This window comes from Glycine soja, chromosome 1 (assembly GCF_004193775.1).
Source record: "Glycine soja cultivar W05 chromosome 1, ASM419377v2, whole genome shotgun sequence".
Taxonomy (NCBI): domain Eukaryota; kingdom Viridiplantae; phylum Streptophyta; class Magnoliopsida; order Fabales; family Fabaceae; genus Glycine; species Glycine soja.
In genome coordinates this window covers 23,241,337-23,263,974 of record NC_041002.1, presented here as the reverse complement: position 1 = coordinate 23,263,974, position 22,638 = coordinate 23,241,337, and the positions used below count along the sequence as shown (strand labels likewise).

General features: G+C 33.3%; 1 protein-coding gene across 3 annotated transcripts; it reads right to left on the bottom strand.

Moving 5' to 3' along the window:
- Positions 1-14,169: 14,169 nt before the first annotated feature.
- On the bottom strand, positions 14,170-22,548 carry LOC114413334 (bifunctional 3-dehydroquinate dehydratase/shikimate dehydrogenase, chloroplastic-like). Of its 3 annotated transcripts, none has more exons than XM_028377673.1 (12): positions 22,390-22,542; positions 22,089-22,309; positions 19,658-19,763; positions 18,801-19,028; positions 17,938-18,284; positions 16,880-16,943; positions 16,664-16,772; positions 16,427-16,570; positions 15,578-15,726; positions 14,913-15,075; positions 14,733-14,777; positions 14,170-14,403 (listed from the first exon to the last, which is right to left on the bottom strand). In XM_028377673.1, exons 1-11 carry the CDS (start codon positions 22,408-22,410, stop codon positions 14,737-14,739), a joined length of 1,593 nt encoding a protein of 530 aa, XP_028233474.1. In that variant the 5' UTR covers positions 22,411-22,542; the 3' UTR covers positions 14,170-14,403; positions 14,733-14,736. The 3 variants fall into 3 exon arrangements, with proteins under 3 accessions (XP_028233474.1, XP_028233490.1, XP_028233482.1); XM_028377689.1 differs by having other exon boundaries at positions 18,810-19,028; positions 22,390-22,540; XM_028377681.1 differs by lacking the exon at positions 14,170-14,403 and having other exon boundaries at positions 14,553-14,777; positions 22,390-22,548.
- Between the last annotated feature and the right edge of the window lie 90 nt (positions 22,549-22,638).

Sequence of the window (22,638 nt, the reverse complement as noted above, 5' to 3'; positions counted from 1 at the left end):
TGCTCCGTGCCCCTATTTAAGGGACCTATAAGGGAGAGAGCTAACTAGGCTTTTAGTGATAACCCCCAAGGTAGTCATATCTCTCTTGATGGTTTCTAGAGGTATCATCCCCTTCGAAGAACATACTGCAGCAGTAGGGACTACTAGCAACAATATGTTTTCAAAGAGAAAAACTCTAGATGAGGGTTTGTGAATGTATGTATACATGATTTTGATGATGTCAAAGAAGAATCTAACAAGGCTGCTTCAAATGATAAACATTTGCTTCAAGAATAATTCAAGATTGCTTCAACAAACAAAGCCCTTGTTTCAAGATTCACTAAAGACCAAGCCTTGCCTTAAAACAAAGTGCTTTCAAGACATGCAAGGCTCTGGTAATCGATTACCAGGAAGTGTAATCGATTACCAGAAGACAGGGTTGAGAAATAGCTGTTGAAAAAGGTTTTGAATTTGAATTTTCAACATGTAATCGATTACCATATGTCTGTAATCGATTACCAGCAACGAAACTTTGGAAATTCAAATTCAAAAGTCATAACCCTTCAAATTATAACTGTGTAATCGATTACACAAACATTGTAATCGATTACCAGTGGAAAGTTTTCAAAAAATCTGCCAACAGTCACATCTTTTCATTAGATTTGTGAATGGCCATCAAAGGTCTATAAATAGGTGACTTGGGCACGAATTTTATGCAGAGAGTTTTGCTTGGCAAAAATGTCTTATCCTCTCAAAAGACAATGAGAGAGATTCCAAAAGAACTTCATTGTCAAATGCTCTCTCAAGAAATCCTTGATCAAACACTTGCAAAATCTATAAGGATTCTTACATGATCTTCATTGTAATATTCTTCTCTTGAAGAGAGAATTCTTCTTATTCAATGAGATTGGTTAAGAGACTGTGAGTCTCTTGTTGTAAAGGATTCCTGAACACAAGGGATGGGTTGTCCCTGTGTGGTTCAGACTTTGTAATGGATTTTACAAAGATAGTGGAAATCTCAAGTGGGTTGCTTGAGTACTGGACGTAGGCACGGGTTGTGGCCGAACCAGTATAAAACTGTGTTTGCATTCTCTCTTCCCTTATCTCATTTATGTTATTGCAATCAATTTTGCCTTGCATGTTTATAGAACATTATTAAATTGATTGTTGTTGCTTCTTCTGCATTCTAAGCCTATCCCTCTTAAGATTATTGAGGCCACAAGGTCCAACAAGTGGTATCAGAGCAGGATTCTTGTATAAAGTTTAAAAACTTCAAGAATAGATATGGCATCATCCAAATTTCCATTTTCTGAGGGAAATTCTATCAATAGGCTCTTATGTTCAATGGTGAGGGTTATCATTATTGGAAAACCCGAATGCAGATCTTTATAGAAGCCATAGATCTAAAGATATGGGAAGCCATTGAATTTGATTCCTTTATTCCTACAATGGTAGAGAGAAATGCAACTATATAAAAAAAAACTAGAGAAGAAAGAAGATGATGATGAAAGAAGAAAGAAGAAGATTCCTCTTTAGCCCCAAAATGCTAAGTGCGATCAACTTGGGCACATGAGATTCAATTGTCCTGTGTTTAAAAGAAGAATGGAAAAATCCGACAAGATGAATTTCAAAGAGAAGAAAGAAAAGAAAGGATATATCACTTGGGAAGATAATGTCATAAATTATTCAAGTGATTCAGAGAAGAAAATCATAAGTTTGGGTATCATGATGAAAGACTATGAAAATGGAGAAGAACAAAGTCGATACATTGATAGCAATTTCTCCAAACACATGGCATGCATCAAAGTTTATTCATATTTCTCCCCAAGATAAATGAATATGTGATTTATGGAGACAACAAACGAAGGCCACATTTCTCCCCAAGAAAAGTGAATATGCGATTTATGGAGACAACAAACAAAGGCCACTTGATCAACAACCCCAACAAGTAATATCAAATGATACCAACAGGTCACTTGTCTTTGATTGATTACTTTTGATGCTTGCTTTCTACTTGAGTTTAGACTGTCCTTGATGATTGTGATTGAATTTGATTGACTGTGTTTGATGATTGATTGATTGTATTTTTTATTGTGTGTTTGATTGTCTTTGATGTTTGTTCCTGATTGAGTTTTTGATTGTTTTTAAAGAATCTATTAAACTTTTCAAATTAGTTTCATGTTTTAAGAAAACTATTTAATTTAGAAAAGGAAATTTTGAAATTGAAATTTGAAATTGAAAATTGAAAAGTTAAATTTGAAAATTGAAAATAAAAATTTGAAATTTGAAATTAAAATTTGAAAGTTGGAAGTTGGAAGTTGGAAGTAGTTATTGGAAGTTGAAAGTTAAAAATGGAAGTTGGAAGTTGGAAGTGGAAGTTACTGGAAGTTGGAAGTTGGAAATGAAAGTTATTGGAAGTTGAAAGTTGAAAATGGAGGTTGGAAGTTGGAAGGGGAAGTTACTAAAAGTTGAAATTGGAAGTTGGAATTTAAAATTTAAAATTTAAAATTTAAATTTTAAAAAATTTGAAATTTGAAATTTGAAATTTGAAATTTGAAATTTGAATTTTGAATTTTGAATTTTTTTTTAATAATAGAAATTATTGTGTATAGTTAGTTGATTGTTAATTTAATTAATTTGATTTGAAATATTTGATGATTGATTGTGTTTGATTGATGTGTTATTGTACTTGTTTTTGCTTGATTAATATTGAATGATTGTTTTAATGCCTTTTGGTATCACTTATTCTCATACATTGCAACAAGTGGTAACATCTTTCTCCTTTCTATTCATGATTTGTTTTTGATGTTGACAAAGGGGGAGAGAAAGATAAAAGATAAAATAGTAAGAAAAATTATCTATTGTTTTATGAGACAACTTTTTATATATGAAAAATATGAAATCTTCAATTATCTCATATAAGCAATCATTGTAAAACCAAGGGGGAGTAAACTATATGCAAATAGATATTTTCTTTGTTGTTGCTCCTAACCTACAGGTGGTTGTCATCATCAAAAAGGGGGAGAATGTAAATCATGAAGATTTTGATGATATCAAGAAGAATTTGCTTGAGAAAGAGGGAGATGTAAATCATGCAAGCTTTGATGGTGTCGAGAAGAAATCACATGTTTGTCATCATCAAAAAGGGGGAGAATGTGAATGTATGTATACATGATTTTGATGATGTCAAAGAAGAATCTAACAAGGCTGCTTCAAATGATAAACATTTGCTTCAAGAATAATTCAAGATTGCTTCAACAAACAAAGCCCTTGTTTCAAGATTCACTAAAGACCAAGCCTTGCCTTAAAACAAAGTGCTTTCAAGACATGCAAGGCTCTGGTAATCGATTACCAGGAAGTGTAATCGATTACCAGAAGACAGGGTTGAGAAATAGCTGTTGAAAAAGGTTTTGAATTTGAATTTTCAACATGTAATCGATTACCATATGTCTGTAATCGATTACCAGCAACGAAACTTTGGAAATTCAAATTCAAAAGTCATAACCCTTCAAATTATAACTGTGTAATCGATTACACAAACATTGTAATCGATTACCAGTGGAAAGTTTTCAAAAAATCTGCCAACAGTCACATCTTTTCATTAGATTTGTGAATGGCCATCAAAGGTCTATAAATAGGTGACTTGGGCACGAATTTTATGCAGAGAGTTTTGCTTGGCAAAAATGTCTTATCCTCTCAAAAGACAATGAGAGAGATTCCAAAAGAACTTCATTGTCAAATGCTCTCTCAAGAAATCCTTGATCAAACACTTGCAAAATCTATAAGGATTCTTACATGATCTTCATTGTAATATTCTTCTCTTGAAGAGAGAATTCTTCTTATTCAATGAGATTGGTTAAGAGACTGTGAGTCTCTTGTTGTAAAGGATTCCTGAACACAAGGGATGGGTTGTCCCTGTGTGGTTCAGACTTTGTAATGGATTTTACAAAGATAGTGGAAATCTCAAGTGGGTTGCTTGAGTACTGGACGTAGGCACGGGTTGTGGCCGAACCAGTATAAAACTGTGTTTGCATTCTCTCTTCCCTTATCTCATTTATGTTATTGCAATCAATTTTGCCTTGCATGTTTATAGAACATTATTAAATTGATTGTTGTTGCTTCTTCTGCATTCTAAGCCTATCCCTCTTAAGATTATTGAGGCCACAAGGTCCAACAGGGTTCACTGTAATCAAGCAAGTCGGAGACCTAGCATGATCACAGATTCACCTCCACTCCTTATGTTCCCACGAACCTGGGTATAGGGCCCTTTTTCAACTCACCGTGTGTGCAAATAGTGTTAGTGTTTGTGTGCATCAAATGAATAAATATTTACCTCAAGCATACAAAAAATGCACTAAAAGCATCAAAGAGTTTATATATACAAGAACATAATGAAGGGAAACCAACAAAGGAGTAAGTCACGGTAAAACATTGCACAAGATTAAATGGCCCAACTCTCTAAAAACAGTCCCCAGTGGAGTCGCCAACTGTCGCAACCTACCCTTCGGCAGGAGGGCGACGCGTGACTCGCGAGATGCGTGTTCCAAGAAAGGAATACGCGCGGAGTCGCCACCAACGTTTATTTGAGGAAAACGTCGGAAAAACCGAAAAAGACGCGATCTACGAACTTTTAAGTGAAAGGTTCGGGAGTTGTATTTACGCACGGGAAAGGTATTAGCACCCCACACGTCCGTCCCAAGGGACGGCAGCCTTTAATCGAATGTGCAAACATGACTTTGATTTTTACGTTCCCTTTACGTTCTTATATCTTTTATGCCCTTTTTTATATTTTTCTCTTTTTGTGGTCGACAAGGGTGTTTTCCCTTTGCTCCTACGTATTCCTCAATTGTGATGAGGAAATCAGACCTACGTAGTTCTTTCGGAACAAAGTTTTTGGTTAAGTTGTTTTTGTCTTTTTTTGCAAAATATGTTTTTATTGAACAAAAGGTCATTTAAGGTGTTGGACCATTAAACGGTCTTTTGATTTTGAAAGGAGAGAAACGTTAAGGCATTGGACCATTAACGATCTCTTGTTTTTGAAAGGAGAGAAACGTTAAGGCATTGGACCATTAACGATCTCTTGGGGTGGTCGACAAAAGCGGGGCTTTTGCTCCTACGTATCCTCAATTGCGATGAGGAAATCAGACCTACGTAGTTCTTTTTTATCAAGTGATTTTTTTACTTAAAAGGTGATCATTTTAAGGCGTTGGACCTTGAAAATGATCCATTTTACTTAGTAAGAAATTGAAATGATAAACTTCAAAAACCTATTTTTATGGACGAGCTTGACTAGGCGAGTTGATTTTAGCCTTAGTTTCTCTTTAGTTATTAGTCAATTCAATTAAGAATGAGAAATCCCAAAGAGAAAACGTCCGATTGATTTTCCGCTTTATTTTACTAAAAGACGTTTTTTTTTATTATTATATTATTATTTTACCTCTTTTTTGATTTCCAACGTGGTTACGGCACGACCGAACGGTCGGAATTCATTTTAACCGAAGTTAACGGATAATACAATTCAAACGATCGGTGGAAATTTATTTTATTTTTAGGTTAAGCGAGAAATGACTTAAATAAAATGGCTTAAGCACGTCAAAAGGGGGTATAAAAAGTAAATGAAACGAGAATAAAAATACACGAAACACAATGTGGACCACCACGGGTACATAGAATGAATCGAAAAGCTTGGTTCGAGGTACTTACCCGTTGAAGATCGAAGAACGATGAAGAACGAATGAAGAACGTCGAAGAACGGTCGAAACCTTCGCGAAATTCCTCACGGAAACGTTTCGGAAGCGCCTCGGCTTGGATTTTCTTCACGGAAACAATTTTTCCAAGCAAATTCGAAAGAGAGAGAAGTGCCTAAGGGGCTGAACCCTTTTTCACTTCACTTCTCCCCCTATTTATAGAAAATTGGGGGAGAAGCTTGCCACCCAGCTCGCCCAGGCGAGCAGGGTTGCTTCCTCCAGAAGCAACAGCCTTCTGGAGGAATCTTCTAGAGGGCCCAAGTGGGCCTGGTTGCTATTTGCACCCCCATTTTTACTAAGTACACCCCTGCCTTTTTTTGGTGATTCTTTTTTCGTAAAGTTACGGAAACTTACGAATTTCGTAACGATACTTGTTTTCTTTCCGTAATGTTACGGAACCTTGTGGATTACATAATCATCCCCTTTTTGACTTACGGAATGTTACGGAACCTCACTAATTGTGCAACGATGCTTCCATTTGATTTCCGGTGTGTCACGGAACCTTACGGATTGTGTATCAATATTTTCTTTTGCTTTCCGGCATGTCCCGGAATTTCACAAATTGCCTAATGATGGGTGCCAAGCACCTCACAAGGACCAAATAAAAGTTGCATGTCATCAAGCAAAGGTCCCCGGACGAAATTAGGGTATGACAAATATGATCGAAGTAAGGTTAGGTGTCTTCATAAGAAATGTGGCACTAGATGTTATTTAAAAATGGCTTTGGTTTCACCTAATTTGGACTTCTAGAACTCTATATATAAAACAATTAATAAGAAAAGGCTGAGTTGTTGGGATTGTGCAATCAGTTCGTGTTCCTCTTAATTTTGGGCACAATAGACAATTGAACTAGTAATAAACTTGATCGAGTTAGTATAACTCCAGGTATAGCATTTACACCATATGGAGGTCATAGGAGCATAAAAGGAAATAAAGGAGATAATATCCAAGAACTTAATAAATGATATATGACTTATAGGTGTTTATAGATAATTTTTATACGAGGGAAATAATATAGAATTTGGATGGATTGATATTTTACAATTTTTCTATTCAATAATTGTGACTAATATTATAAAAATGAACATTTAAGGATCAAAAATAAAAAATGACAACTTACATGGATTAAAAACATATTTAAGCCAAAAATTAATTATATGTAAAAAAAATGAATTATTTAAATATATTTATATCTATACTTTAAAATGATTATACTTTATCATTTAAATAAAATAATTAATTTTAAAATATTGTAATACATTATTTTAAGCGTTAGTAAATAATTTTTAGGGTTAATTAAGTTTTTAGTCCATCAACCTTTTTAAATTCCAAATTTTAGTCTCTTCAAAATTTTTTTGAAAACTTTTAGTTCTTCATTAATTTTCAATCAACATTTTAGTTCTAAAAAAAATTTGTTCATTTTTAGTAGTTCGTATATTTTTATTGTTCAAAATTAGTCCTTATTTTCTCATTTTTAATCCTTCATTTATTTTATATTTGAGATTAATTTTAAGCAATAAAATAAAAGAGAGGCTAAACAAATTGTTTTAGAAGGACTAAAAATACTTATGAAAAACTAATAGAGGACAAAAAGTTATTAAAATTTTTTGAGGAACTAAAAATTAGATTTTGAAAAAATTGAGTGACTACAAATTTAATTAATCCTAATTTTTAATACTACTTGTTTTTAAAATATTTTTTATGATAAACTTTCATATCTATTCTTGCCAAATGAAAGTGAGTAACCACTTTCTATCTTCTCTTAAAAATAACCCACCTTTTGCCTTTCTCAGATTTGCAATTCGAAATTTTCGTCGTACGTCAATGAAATAAAAGCCAATGGTCAACTTGTCACAAAAAGCGGTCCAAATTGGCGGGAAATGAAACAAATAATGCGAAAAGAAAGATGGGACCACCACTGTGCAACTTGAGCCCATATTTTAATGGTGAATGAACTTTTTCGTAAAAGAGAAATCATAATATAAGCTTAATATATTCATTTGTTAGTATAAAAAAATATTCATTTTAACGTATTAAGTTAATAAAAATTTATTATGATAATTTATAGTAATATTTAATTATTAATTAATTATGATACTCATTTATCAATTAATGATATGATTATTGTATTTAGCTTAATTATATTACTTTTTTATTTACACTACAAATATCTCCTGGAGAGACAATTTTGATGGAAAGAAAAATATTTATTTAACTTCTAATTAGATAGAGAGAAACAAATTTAAAACAAAAGTTACTTGCTGCATAAAGGATAATAAAAAAAATTAATTTCACTTAAAGAAAATAATCCATGAAAAAGAGAAGGACGAAAAAGAAATATAAATTAGATAGGAAAAGAGATAAAAAAAAAAAAAACTAGATAGTAATAAAATGTTCAATATAAAAAGATTTCGATATAACATCACTGGTTCTTTAACTAATGGCTAACGCTCAGAAATTATCAAACAAAAAAAAGACGATCAGAAGAAAAGGATTAATACTGATAATTACTTTTTTAATTAAATGGACTCACGTCTGCATCAGGCGAGATTTCAGTGCTGGAAAAATGAAATTTGAACAATGAAAAAAAGACATTTTTTTTAAAAAAATTAATTTTAAAATAATAAAGACAATAATTGAAAGAAAGATGGTGTCCTTTTTTGCCTAGTCCATATAAAATGTTAAAATGGATCCAAACGACAGTTAAGTTAGCCGAATGGGACATTATTGGAGCTGAAAACGCGGGAGATTTGAAAATCGGATGTCATTTTGTCCTTGCGATTCTGGTCAATTGCCTCGTTCAAATGGGAGCGCTCCTTCACCGGCTTCAACCAGTGCCCGGTGCCCGTGATAATGCGTCTTAAATTGGCTGTATAGCATTTATTTCTGACTCTGCACGTGACAGTCACATCTTCGGTTTGAGTTTCCTATAGGATTTTTTTTAAAACTACTTTTCCCTTCAAATATAAAATGTTTAAGCTTAATTATAAGGAGGAGGGTGTGATTATACTACTTTAATAGGCGATTCATGGTAATTCATATTTTTTAACCTTTAAGTTAATCTTGTTGTCAAGATCAATTTACACTAGATTTCTCTAATTTTTTTTCTTAAAAGGCGACTTTTAACGATGATAACATTTTATTTTCTTCTCTCTGCCCTCTCCATCAATTATTTGTTTGGCATCAATGCCTGAATATGATACTCATGAGAGGAAGTTTGGGGTTTGGGAGACCCATTAACACAACTATAGAAGGTTGTAGAATGAACTAGCTTGTTGGAACAACTATGTGGGAAAGGGATAGGTGAGCTCTTGGAAGGGATGAGAGGGAGAGAGTTGAGGAGTGATAAAGAGCTAGGAAGGGTAAACATGGAATGTCTACTTTCTTCTTCTCAAAGTTTCTTGATGACTTTAGGGAGGAAAAATGTGGAGAATTTTCTAGAAATAGGGGAGGGTGAGAGAGATGTTTATAGTGAAGAAAAGGAATAAAAGAGGGATAGATATTGTTTTGTTAGATTTGAGAGTGTCTGAAATGTAAAAGAGCTTGAAAAGCATCTAGATAACATTAGGATTGATAGTATTAAAATGCATGTCAAAATCCCATTCTTCAGAAAAGATCGTGACCCAAATATGGACATGAAGTTTGATGACAAGGGTAAAGATGTGATGAAGGTAGGGAAGTTTGAGGGGTCTACAGGGAGTGATAGGTATAATAATACGACTCATAAAGGGGGACAAGTTTCATTTGCACAAGTGGTGCATAATGGACCAAGTCGTAACAATCTGGACAACAAGTTTGAAGATAAAGGGAAAGGTACGATGAAGGTAGGGGAGGTTGAGGGGACTAGAGGGGGGAGAAAGATATAAAGACTTAACTCATAAAGGGGGACAAGCTCCATATGCACAAGTGGGATATAAAGGACCATGTCGAAACAAGTTCGGATAGAGTGTCAAACAACAAGGGATTGGGTTTAAAGCACCTAGAAGTTGGTCTGGACTAGAAATTAGAGTAAAGGAAGAAAACAGTACTTGGGTAACTCAATGTCTGGTAGGAAAACTCAAGGATCTAATGATGTTAGAAAAGTTATAACAAGTTCACTTATTAGTGGATATGGGAGAGGCTACTCTGAATTATTGGGGAGATGATATGATTTTAATAGAGGAAACAAATGAAGAAAAACTATTATTGAAAGATTTGAGAAATTCTATTTAGATAGGGAAGCACAAATGCTAGAAGGAGAAGAGAGATATAACTCAAAATTGTTAAGTTTATTGTAAATAACATAATTTACAATGAAAGGATTCAAAACACTCTCAAGCTCTTTGAACCCAAAATACAAAGCTTCTTATAAAGGAGACAACAACTAACTATCTAACTGAAAACGATTACAACAAAAAAATAGAAAATAGTTACAATTACAAAACAACTTATGTTAAGGAACCATAAGATTGGACGCTCCCTTCTACGAGACTGGATGTTCCACTAGATTATAGGAGATAGGATGACCAATATAGAAGACAAGAGTACTACACTAGATGACCAACACTATCGTCCACCCTATCTCAATCGTCTATCATCCAACAATCAACAATCTCCACCTTGGTTCAATAACATTTCTAAATTACTAGTAACTCAGTTCATTTTCAACAATCTACATTAAGTAGATCTAGACAATGCATGAACTGCTTCTTGGAACAGGTTTCAACAAAGCCTTATATGGACTCAAGCAAGCTCCTAGAGCTTGGTATGAAAACTAAGTTTGTTTCTTTTGAAAAATGGCTTTGAGAAAGGAAAAGTTGACACTACTCTATTTCACAAAAATTATAACTCACTTTTTATTCGTACAAGTATATGTAGATGACATTATTTTCGATGCCACTAATGATATGCTATGTGAAGATTTTTCTAAGCTAATATAAAAAAAATTTGAAATGAGCATGATGGGAGAGCTAAAATTCTTTCTTGGACTACAAATAAAACAAACACCCAATGGTATCTACATCCACCAAACTAAGTATGTGAAAAAATTGTTGAAGAAATTCAACATGAACCATGCAAAAGAAGTCAAGACACCCATGCATCCTACAACATACCTTGGATTGGATGAGGTATCCACAAAGGTGGATGAGACTCAATACAGAGCAATGATTGGATCACTGCTTTATCTCACACGTTTAGACCTGATATCATGTTTAGTGTTTGCCTATGTGCAAGATTTCAATAAGAACCATGGGAAATCCATCTAATTGTAGTTAAAAGAATTTTAGATATCTAATTGGAACTCCTAATCTTGGTCTTTTGTTCAAAAGAAGAGAAAATTTCTAACTCACAAGTTTTTGTGATGCTGACTATGCTCATGACAAAGTTGAAAGAAAAAGCACAAGTAGAAGCTGTCACTTTATTGGCGGTAACTTAGTTACATGTATATGAAAGAAGCAAGGCTCAACAATATTATCCACTATTGAAGTTGAATATATGTCAGCAGCAAACTGTTGTGCTCAACTTCTTTGGATAAAGAACCAACTTGAGGACTACAGCATCTATGAAAGTCTAATTCTCATCTATTGCGATAATAAAGTTGTTATTAGTCTTTCTAAAAATCTAGCATTGCATTCTAGAGCTAAGCATATAGAAATTAAGCATCATTTCATAAAAGACTATTTAGAATGGGACAGTGGATTTCCAGTTTGTACCCATTAATGATTAGCTTGTTGACATTTTCACAAAACCCTTAATTGAGGAAAGGTTGATTTTGCTAAGAAATCACCTTGGAGTGGTGTTTATAAATGAATGAATTAAGGGTTCAACATATAGATGCTCACTTATGCATTTATATTTATTTAGTAAAACACAATGTTTCTATATAAGAATGTTGTAACGATTTTTGCTAAGTCGGCTCTTGAATGATGGGCTTCATGATTACTTTTCAAAGCTCATAATAAACCTTTAAAATAATGAGACTCGTGGTATCACTCTCACTCTAACTTTGAAAACACTTCATCTTCCTCTCTAAAACCAAAACCTTATCTCTAAACTTACTTCAATTCTCTGCAAGGTTGCTTTAAACTCATCTACTTCTAAGATCATTCCAGCCGTAAAGATAACTGCCATACATACTGACAATGAGCCCTCAATACACGTTGATCATTTTTTTGATATCCAAGAACTCAAGAAGGTTGGTCTCAAACTCAAAATGACACTTCTTTTCTATCGAGCAAGGAGTTTCTTCAACGAGGCTCAATCAATCTATCCAGAACTCATTAGAACATTTTGAAGGGATGTTGAGTTTGCAAATTGCAAGGTTATTGAGTTCAAGGTCCAGGGAACCACAGTGGTGCTCTCAAGCGAGTTGATTGCCAAGGCCACTGGGTGCCTTCGTGAAGGAAGCACCTATCAAGAATGATGGGAGAAAAACTATGACTCTCATGTTGCAAGGGCTTTGTATAAGGAGAATGCTGACAAAACCGGTGACCAAAAGGCTATAGTCTATAACTTGATGTGGGAGATTTGGGCCAACATTCTTAATAAAAGAGTATTCTCCACAAAGCAGAATCAAAGTCATTGTTGTTGGATCTCCGCAAGTTCGTGCTGTTTCAGTTGATCGAGAATCTTCCATTTGACCTGCCTCACACAATCTACATCAACATTTTAATGAAGCGGAAGGGCTTAGGTGTATGGACAATAGGGGTGGGAATAGGCCAGGCCGGCCTACAGGAGCCTACGACCTGGCCTACATAAAGCCTGACCTGGACTGACCTATTTAATTAAAAGGTTAGACTCAGACTTTTTTAAACACCTATTAAATTAAATAGACCAGGCTTAGGCTTATTAAAAAGCCTTATAAGCCTGATAGGCCGACATATATATATATATATATATATATATATATATATATATATATATATATATATATATATATATATATATATATATTATTTTTTGGGTACCAATATATACTTATATTATTTTTTGGGTACAATTAATTTTTTTTTAAAACTAGCATACTTTGATTACTGCTCCATAACTTTCATTCTTATAATAAAGTAAGACTTTAATTACAATTTAGTTGTGAGTCATGTGTCCCTTTATATTCTTCATTATTTTTATTGGCTTTCCTATTCCTGTTAACGTTTCCTTTTATTTTAACTTTCCTATTACGTTCCTACTCCAAAACAAAGCAATATTAAAGATTTAATGTGAAGAAGACTTTTAAAAAAGCTATTAGGCCAGGCTAGGCTTTTAAACAAGTCAGGCTGAGCCAAAATAAAAGTCTTTGATAGGCTATAAGCCAGACTTAGGCCTCAAAAATTCATGGTAGGCTAAGCTCAGACTTTTTAAAGCTTGACCTGACCTGGCCTATTCCCATCCCTAATGGACAACATCTACTAGGCTGCTTTAATTAAAAGGTGCCATGGGATCAAGGCGTCTATCATGTCTTTGACAAGATGTACGACGACTCTAAGCACACCATTACATCAGAGGTTCAGTTGTTGCTAAACAACAAAAATTCAGCAAAACTAACCTAAAAGCTATAAAGGTTGCCTTAGAACAAAATCTCAAGGAAACTCCTCAAGTGAATCAAGATGTAATAAACAAGATAGAGGTCTCAATAGCTTTGGCATTGCCAAGAAGATTCAGAAATTCATGACTAAACAACAAAAAAAGAAAAAAGACAAGAAAGCAACCATAGAGTGAAGAAAAAGAGGAGGAATTGATTGCAAGAGAGCACAAAACAAAGAGAAGACATGAGCAACACAGATGAACAAAAGACAATGCTACAAAGGTTAAAAGATCAATGTGTTTGGATGAGAAAATTTAAAATTCTAAGAATTTCAAATATTTTAATTGAAATTCTTTTATTTTCAAAATTTGTATTTGGATAAAAAAATTAAAATTGTGAGGATGAAAGAAAATGAATGCAAAAAGAAAAGATATGATCAGTGTGCTTCCAAAGAGAAGAATATATTGATGCCGCATAAGGAGCCGCAGGGGAATCAGGACACGACGACATACACCACTACACCCAACTACGACATTTAATCAACAACGTAAGACATGGCCTAGGCCCTTCGCGTCAACGAACACCTTCGCCAAGTGATAGACAACAATGACTGCTCCCCTAACTAACGGATGTAATTCTACGTATCCCCCTACTCCCGCACCCGATCGACACTCCATAAACTCAAACGGTGTTTCTTGAAAAAGAGGATCATCGATGTAAGGAAAGAGTCACAAGTTCGAGAACGAGATTTTGGAAACTTTCAGGTGGAAGAGAGAATAAAGGTTATAAAGAAAATACACAAACATTTTGAAAAGTTCTTCTATTAAGAAGAAAATTTCAATTTCTCATCTTTTAGAAAGAAATTAAAATTTCACATTTTTAATTGTTTAAAATTCGGTTTAAAGTTCAAAAAATTTAAATTCTTCATAAAAAACATCCAAATAATAAATTTTAAATTAAAAAAAATTTAAATTCTCTGATAAATTAGTCTCCTCAGTTAAAATTCTCTATCCAAATACACTCTAATTGAGATACAAAATCATTTGTTGATTTCAATTAACAAGACTTTGAAAAATTGGAAGTAGAACGGGGAGGATACCTCCTCATTCACATCCTAAACACTTTAAAGTACCTCGCCATTAGATTCTTTGATTGTGTTGCAAAGATAACCGATCACTGCAAAAAAAAATAAAAAATGACGGCTAATTATTTTGCATCATTACTTTCATCGTAACACATTAAAACCCTAGTATGAAATACAAAATTGTCATTTTCAAAGAAATTAAATTTAGATTTTTTTTCTTAAAAAAAAAGATTCAAGAATATTGCAACAAGTAAAAATCCCCAGCGGTTAGCATACTCAGTTCATATGTAAACAACAAAGACACAATTACATTTAATAAGCTCTATAATGCAATGATGGATGGAGCAATAAATTAGCAAACTTAGAACTTTCAACACATGGAAAAACAAGATCAAGTGGACAGAGTTTATGGCCAGCAAACCTCTTCAATAGTTTTCCATAATTTTTCTGAAGAGCTCCTTTGGTGCTGCAAATTAAAAATAGAATCAAAGAAATAAAAGATTTCAAAATCAATTGGATCAATCAAGGTATAAACCAGGGAACTAGGGTAAAAAAAATTTACATGAAACTCAACTAATCAAAATTTTTACATTCAGTTTACCTGGTAATCCGGTGAAATTCTCATATTGTCCATATGCTTGCCCCATAAACATCTCCAATCCTGTTACAATAGTGGCTCCTGATTCTTCTGCTTCTTTCAAGAGTCTAGTAATCTTGGGCGTGTAGACAGCATCAAAAACTAGGGAGTAATATTTCAAAGCGTGCTGCAAAAAATCCAAAAATCGAATGATTGGTTCTCTGGATTTCAACTTACTCATGTTCCATATTATGAGATTTTGTGCCTTTGTACAACGAGAATATTTTTGTTGGTAAGTCTTTGGCTTTTTAATCAAGTTAAATTCAACTATATATATATAAAAAAAATATCCCAGAGCACATGGGCATGTCAAACCAAAAAGGCTAAGTCGCAGACAAGACTTAAGAAGCATTTTGGCATTATTAATCATATTGATTACCTACTAACTTTCTATTAAGGAAGTAGGAATTATCCAATGGTAAAGATAACATAATTTTAGTGAGATCAAGTAATGAAATAAGCGTTTTGATACACCAACTATCATATTTCATCTGAATAGAAATCCAATTTCATTAGCAAATGGAAGTAGATATGATTGGCAATAACATATCAAATTCAAAACTTCCACCAACAACATTTCAAGGTCCTAATTGGTATGACTATGACACATCCATATTAAAGGAGCAAACCTTAGAAACAGGCGTCTCATCAACTTTAGGTTGCATTCCAATTGATGTTGTGTTTGCAAGAATCATACCATCCTCCGGATGGTAATTATCTAAATCAGCAAGGGCTAAAGCATCTCCTCCAATTGCATAAGCAAGTTTTCTGGCATGGTCTATGTATAATATAAACAAAAAATATTCAATATGCCATCAAATATGTTTAAAAAGACAGGAAATAATAGTTATGATTATTTCTGTTAGAAGAGCTATACAATGAGTGAAATATGCTTATTGGAAGGTTACCCATGTATAAAATGAGAATTTAGGACCATAGAATATTTTTTGGGAAATCATTTGCTCAATACTAATTGATTATCTCACTCCCTAACACAGACACATACACACATGCTATTATTATATAAAAATATTGCATCCATGAGAGTCATAATGAACTGAACGAACAAATCTACTAGCATGAGTGGAATACAAAATATAATAGACAAAGAAAATACTATTTATGAAAGGAATGTTAAAAGGAAAAAGTACAGTAGTGCATACAAGGGTAAACAAAAGATGAAAAGTGAAACAGTGTAGACATTACCATTAACAAAGCACAATTTTTCTTAAGCTCGTGATCAAGACATAAGAAATAAAACCCAGAACGAACAATTGAGATGCTTCAAGGCACTATAATTGTACCCAAAAGGCCAAAACAACATAACTTCTTTCAAAAATGATTTTTCTCTTATGAAGACATTTCTCATCCTTAACACCAATATTAAGAATTGATCACATTATCAGTTATCTCCTACATAACAATTCAACATGTTTTAAGTTTTAACTTCATGAAAGAAAAATAATCGTGAAGCTTACCATAGGTACGGTTTGCAATCACAACCCTAGCTCCTTTTGCTTTTGCACCATAAGCAAGTGCCTTCCCAGCACCACCAGCCCCAATAACAACAAACAGCTTACCAGCTAATGGAGAAATAGTTGTGCTACTACCATTATGTTTACCTGCCAATAAATAATTGAAGTACACATCTTCAGAATAACAGCTACCAACAAGATTGATAGCAAAATTACTTGGCTACCAAACATGACAACTACCTCGTAACCCATTCTCAATTGCAGTAATAGCACCAACATAATCAGTGTTATACCCAATCAATTTCCCGTCAGTTGGTCTTCTTACAATGCAATTCACAGCTCCTATTGACTGTCGCAACCAATTTGTAGAATTTAGAAAAAAACGAAATCCAATCATTTCCAATTATCAATCCAAGATTGTCAAATGCACATTGTAATGCAAAGTAAATCAATTACCTTAGCCACTGGATCAACCTCATCACAACACTTAAGTGCTGTCTCCTTGTGAGGAATGGTAACACTGAAATACAAATACTAAAGATCAAATTCAAGTAGTTCTTTTAGAGGTTTAACTATCCAACACAAAAGAATGGCTAAAATAGAATGATATATTGGAGACCTGAACAATAAAACAGAGATAAGAAGAAACAAAAAGAAAGAAAGAATTTAAATGGATAATTGAGTTCAACAATAAAAGATATTCATAGAAGTGGAAAAAAAACTAGGAAGCATATATAGGGTTACTTGAGCATTTAAGCAAAGGTTGATGCATTACATAATAAAAAGAAAGAACTTCACAACTACTTTACTTTTCTAATTGTATACCCCTAGGTCATACACACCTAGACTTGAAACGACTACAACTATATGTATATGCTTCAACTAAATAAATAACACTAATAACACACACACACACACACGTGTGTGTGTGTGTGAAACAGAAGGGCATACAAAACACAGTATACTGACTACATTGATTGGCCACCTGATTTGAAATAATAAAGAAATATTCATCAACTCTAAACAACTACGTAACTAACAAGGAAAAGGCCTCATTAAATGACTTTATGATTAGGCATAAAAAGAATTTACATCCTTGTTGAATATGTCAAATAAATGCTTGAGCTGTTGAAGTATTTAATTTAACCACCCTTTTTATATTCCAAAATATTTCTGAATATCCTTAACACTTGGTAATTGGTATAACAACATTTCAATAATACTAGCCACAAAAGACCAAGCAGTAGACTAATAACAACATATCAATAATACTAGCCACAAAAGACCAAGCAGTAGACTAATAACAACATATCAATAATACTAGCCTCAAAAGACCAAGCAGTAGACTAATGGCTCATTCTTGCATACATGGATCTTTAGCAAACCCAGGAAAGATTTCTAGCATGCAAAAAAGAATCTAGAATATCTTACCATAACGTGACCATAGAAGACATGAAAAAGGCATCTAACATTAGATTACATAAATTCAAAAAATCTTTACAAGGAGTTGGAACCTGAATCCCACAAAATCTGTAGAAGAGTAAGTCCTGAGAAAATTGGCAAGGTCATCCACCAATAAAAATAGATAAACACCATTCAAACCAATTGACTTGAAGACTTCATTGAATAATATGGGTGATTTACTGTGACCGACAGGCTTTCCAATAATCCCAAATACTTTTGTATCAGGAGCCAGTTGTCTTAAATTGTATAGATACAATAGATCCTTAAGAGTAGGTTGACCAGGAGCTGAAACAACTCCTGACTCAAGGGTACCAAAAGTGAGATATCCACCAAATTTTGCAGAAAGTATACGAGAAATCAACCCCCTATCACCCATAACAAGTCCAATAAATGGAACCTGAAAATTAGAACAATAGTTATGCTAAAATTAGTTATCATCATATAGAAAGCCTCAGCATAATAATAATAAATTTCAGAGTTACTAGTCAAAATATTATTAGAACCAGATGCTATTTCTCAAAGGAGCATGTCACTTGAAACTAAAAACATAAAAGTTTTAAGCATTAACATACGAGACATTCATACAGTCCAAATGTATTGGATAATTTTATGCAAAGGTTAAGTGCTTTACAAATTGTTTCTAGTTTCTACTACCATCAATACATGGTTTTAAATGGTGAAGGCAAATGTTTCATTAAATTTACATTGGTCGCAATTGCATTGGTCCTTATTTCTGAAGATATCCACCTTGATAGCATATTTGGCCTCTCTTCCTCAATTGAACTTCCCAACAATTTCATCTTACCAAATACTAATTAAAGTCACTAATGTATAAAGTCAATAACTTATAAAAAATTAAAGAAAAATGTATATGGAGTTAAAATTTTCTTCATAATTCAATTTCTAGACATACGCGCCTTACTTGAGAATGCACCATTATTTGAAACATGCGTGCCACATCAGTGATGTCCAAGGCAGTTGTTGCAATCTTCACAATGTCTGCTCCCGTTGCTTGTATTCTTGCTACAAGGTTACCAAGATCCTCAATTGAAGGAGTAAGCTGATAGTTGTGAGATGAAACAATGACCTTGGTTTTATTGAATGTCTTCCCACGTATAGAGTCATAGAACTCATGTGCTACCTTTGGAGATATGGCGGAAATAGGAAATGTTTCGTTAGGTTTCATAGTTCAGATATCATATCACATAGCAAATAATACGAAGACAGCATTTGGCTTCAATTATCCATATACTAGAAAAAGTTTTCAGCAATTCAATCTGCAGTTGAGTTTGCTCAATGTCAGATGCTAGTTTCCATGAGAATTACACAAAGACTTCAATTTAACCATGAAACAAGATAAGACACTTAAATGGCATCTTTGGGACTATATGATACATATATTTTCTTCAGCATCATCAAGATGAATGATTCATAATGCATGGAACTAGTAAACTAAGAGTGTATCACATAAGGAATAGGATATAATATTATAAATAACAAACTACGCCATTACAAGTACACTGTAGTCATTTATATTTCTCATACGTTGCATAATATATTGGCAAAACTAAGGTACTAGAATCAAATAAATTCAGTATAGTAGCATTATCATATGAACAGAACCTACCCAAGAATTTGTTAAGTTGAAGAGAACTCCACCCAATATGTCTGAATTGAGTAAATATTACATTTTGGCTCATATATTCATTCCAAGTGTTTACAGTATAGTAAAGTTGTCAGTGGAATTTATATAGACAAAGGGAGCACAACCTGAAGTTCAATGTCAATGTAATCAGCTCCCAACTCCATGGCTAACCGAAGTGCATCCAGCCGTTTATTTTCATCACCATCATACATACCACCCTCCCATTTGGGCCTTAGAAAAGGTATTGAATTTCATCATTCACAATGCTCAAATCTTCCAATTTCAAATCAGATCATAGGTAATGGTCAACAAATTCAAACTCAAGCACATAACAATAGTGGTCAATAGCAGATAGTGGCACGTATAGGCCACCTCAAAAACACTATAGCTAAATAGCAGATAACAAGATGGTTGCTATATATTATAATAATTATTATAATAATAATAATAATAATAATAATAATAGTTTTTTTTACTTCACATTTGAACTGGAAGAATTTCATAGCTCAAGAATATTTAACAATGTCAAAGTATACTCTCTCTTCATTAAATTGAGAAATTTAACAGAAATTACTGTAACCCCGTTCAGAAAGAAGAAAACTAGGTCTACATATTATGATGATTCAAAATAAGAAGAATTTTTCCTTTTCAGGCTTAAGGAAAAATAAAAAAAAAATATGAAAAATAAATATTTTTCATCGAACAAGTTCACCTGTCTACAGAAAACAATAAACAACTTTAATGTATCAAATCATGGGTCTTCATTAATTCATAAAAGAATACAAATAATATTAAAATTTATGATAAATATTCTGCTGTTATTATATATTATTATTAATAATAAATATTTTTCAATTATATTTATAGATATTAATTAAATATTTGTATTTGAAAAACAATAACATGTTTTATGACATTTTATAAATTATAATGGATTTATGATAAATTTTTTTAATAAAACAGTAATAATTTTTTTTTTATCGCATCCATTAGATAGTTTTAATTTGATACTAAATAATACTTGATAAGTTCTGTTATTAAAATTGATCCCATACATTCTAGCTTTCTTTTATTAAATTAAACCTGAAATTTGAAAACATCGAAACTAAATTAAACCTGAAATATTTTTATTTCGGTTTCTAACTATCTTAATTAAAAAACATTATTTAAATTTGATTAGAAAATAAGAAACAAATCACCATTTCGGTCCTTGGAATTGTAAGAATCAAGCAGATTAGTCTTTAAAATTAGTAAAACAACAAAATGATCCTTGAATTTGAAAATTGTCAATCAATTTAGTCGCTCATTTAAATCTCATTTAAACAGTTAATTAATCTGTTAAGTACTGGCTGCTAGCTCACAAATCCATTCTGGCTAAAAATAGATTTATGGAGTGTGTGGAGATGGGTAAGGGGGTGGTTTCCTTGCAACTTGCTGGGTTGAGTGTGGGGTTATTGAGGAGGTTGGGGAGTTTTGTGAGGGAAGGTGAGCGTGGTGATAAGATGATGGTTTTTGTGTCCATCTCTAAACAGAATGAAATTGTATTGATCTGCACATGAAAGAAACTTTTTGGGAACCAGGAATATATATATGCAATATCCTTGAACTTGAACTACATTGGTGAGAGTGAGAGTGAGACCACGTCCCAATAACTTTGTTGGGAGCTTCAATTCTCAGTTGCCTCTCAATTTTGTTTGAGAAAAGCCATCCCAAGTGGCTTTTCTGTTGTATTTCTGGGCCATATAAGTTATGCTGCAGTATAGATGATGGTTTGAAACTGAACGATTGACAGACTTTATCAAGTTATCAGAATTCTGAGATGGGGGATGGTTTGAGGAAAAACTCAACTGACACTAACGAATTGTGGCCATACACCATAGAGCTAAAAATAAAAATGAGGAGTACTATAGAAAAATATTGTGTAAAAATGATTGATTAAAGAGATGAAAGTGAGATTGAGTATGGGTTTTATTTATAGAGCTCATTAGAAATTAAAAAACACCTCTAACAAACTAACAAACTAGCCACTATACACAAAATTTTCATGGGCTATTACAGAGAGCCTAAAATAATTATACCAGTATCCAATACTCCTATAATGTCAGTAGCAACTACATCAAGAATGTCACAAGATGGGATGTAAAGGAGATTTGTCATATGGGTGGCTATGGAAACATAAGATTTCATTAGAGACTTCAGTGTTAGCTTTGCCATGGCGTTAGAAAATATTTAGTCAAAATGGACTTGTGAGGTTGCAGCCACTCAATTAACAGAGCAATTAGTGGAGGGAACTAAATTGATTGATAATTTTCAAATTCAAGAATCATTTTAGGGATTAATTTGCCTTATTCTTACAGGAGCAAACTGGTAATTCACTTGAAAAATAAGATATCATTATATTTAGATTTGATTTTTGATTAAAAAAAAGAGTATATTTAACTTTGTTTTCAGTAAAAACAGGGTCCAAACTTAAAAACCAAACAGCAACAATAGTGATTTTCTCTATAGCGACAGAAAACACTAAAACAACACAACAAGAGCTCCTACGAGAGAGACCTGTAAGTGAACAACAAGGGTAAAGAACGGTGTTGAATGAAAGCGTTGAGATCTCGATAGGGGTCAAAGGTTTTCAAAGAATCCAATCGAATTTCAACAAGGTCCGCGCCTCCGGCTTTCGCTTTGTCCACGTCAATCTCCATCTTTTCAACTGATTCTCCCATTATTGGGACGCAAATTAGCGTCGCGTTCTTCCTACTACCCGCTGCCGGAGCGGTAGACTGAAGAATAAAAAACACAAACATATATATACTGAGATTGAAATTGAAGCATGAGAATTGAAAGAAGAGAAGAGAGTTACCAAAGCGTTGGGAGAGTCCATTGGATTGATTGAGATGAGAAATGAGTTTTGGGAAGGGGTGTGTTTGATGCTGAGAAGGAGAGAGAGAGAGAGTAGTTGTTGAAGTATGTTGGTTGGTGGGCGCAGGCTATTGTGGGAGAGTGGATTAGGTCTCCCACCATGGGAAAGTTATTCAACACCGTTAGATGTATGACCTTTTAAGTCAATGACCAGGATTTTTTTCTTTTTCTTTTTATTCTTTTTTTCCTT

Bases quoted from the DNA above. Each gene is read 5' to 3' on its own strand.
- LOC114413334 (XM_028377681.1), bottom strand. From the start codon at position 22,410: ATGGACTCTCCCAACGCTTTG. The intron at 22,310-22,389 runs GTAACTCTCTTC...TTTATTCTTCAG, and splicing joins TGGACTCTCCCAACGCTTTG to TCTACCGCTCCGGCAGCGGG. The intron at 18,285-18,800 runs GTATGTCTAGAA...TCTAATTTTCAG, and splicing joins TGCATTCTCAAGTAAGGCGC to GTTCCATTTATTGGACTTGT.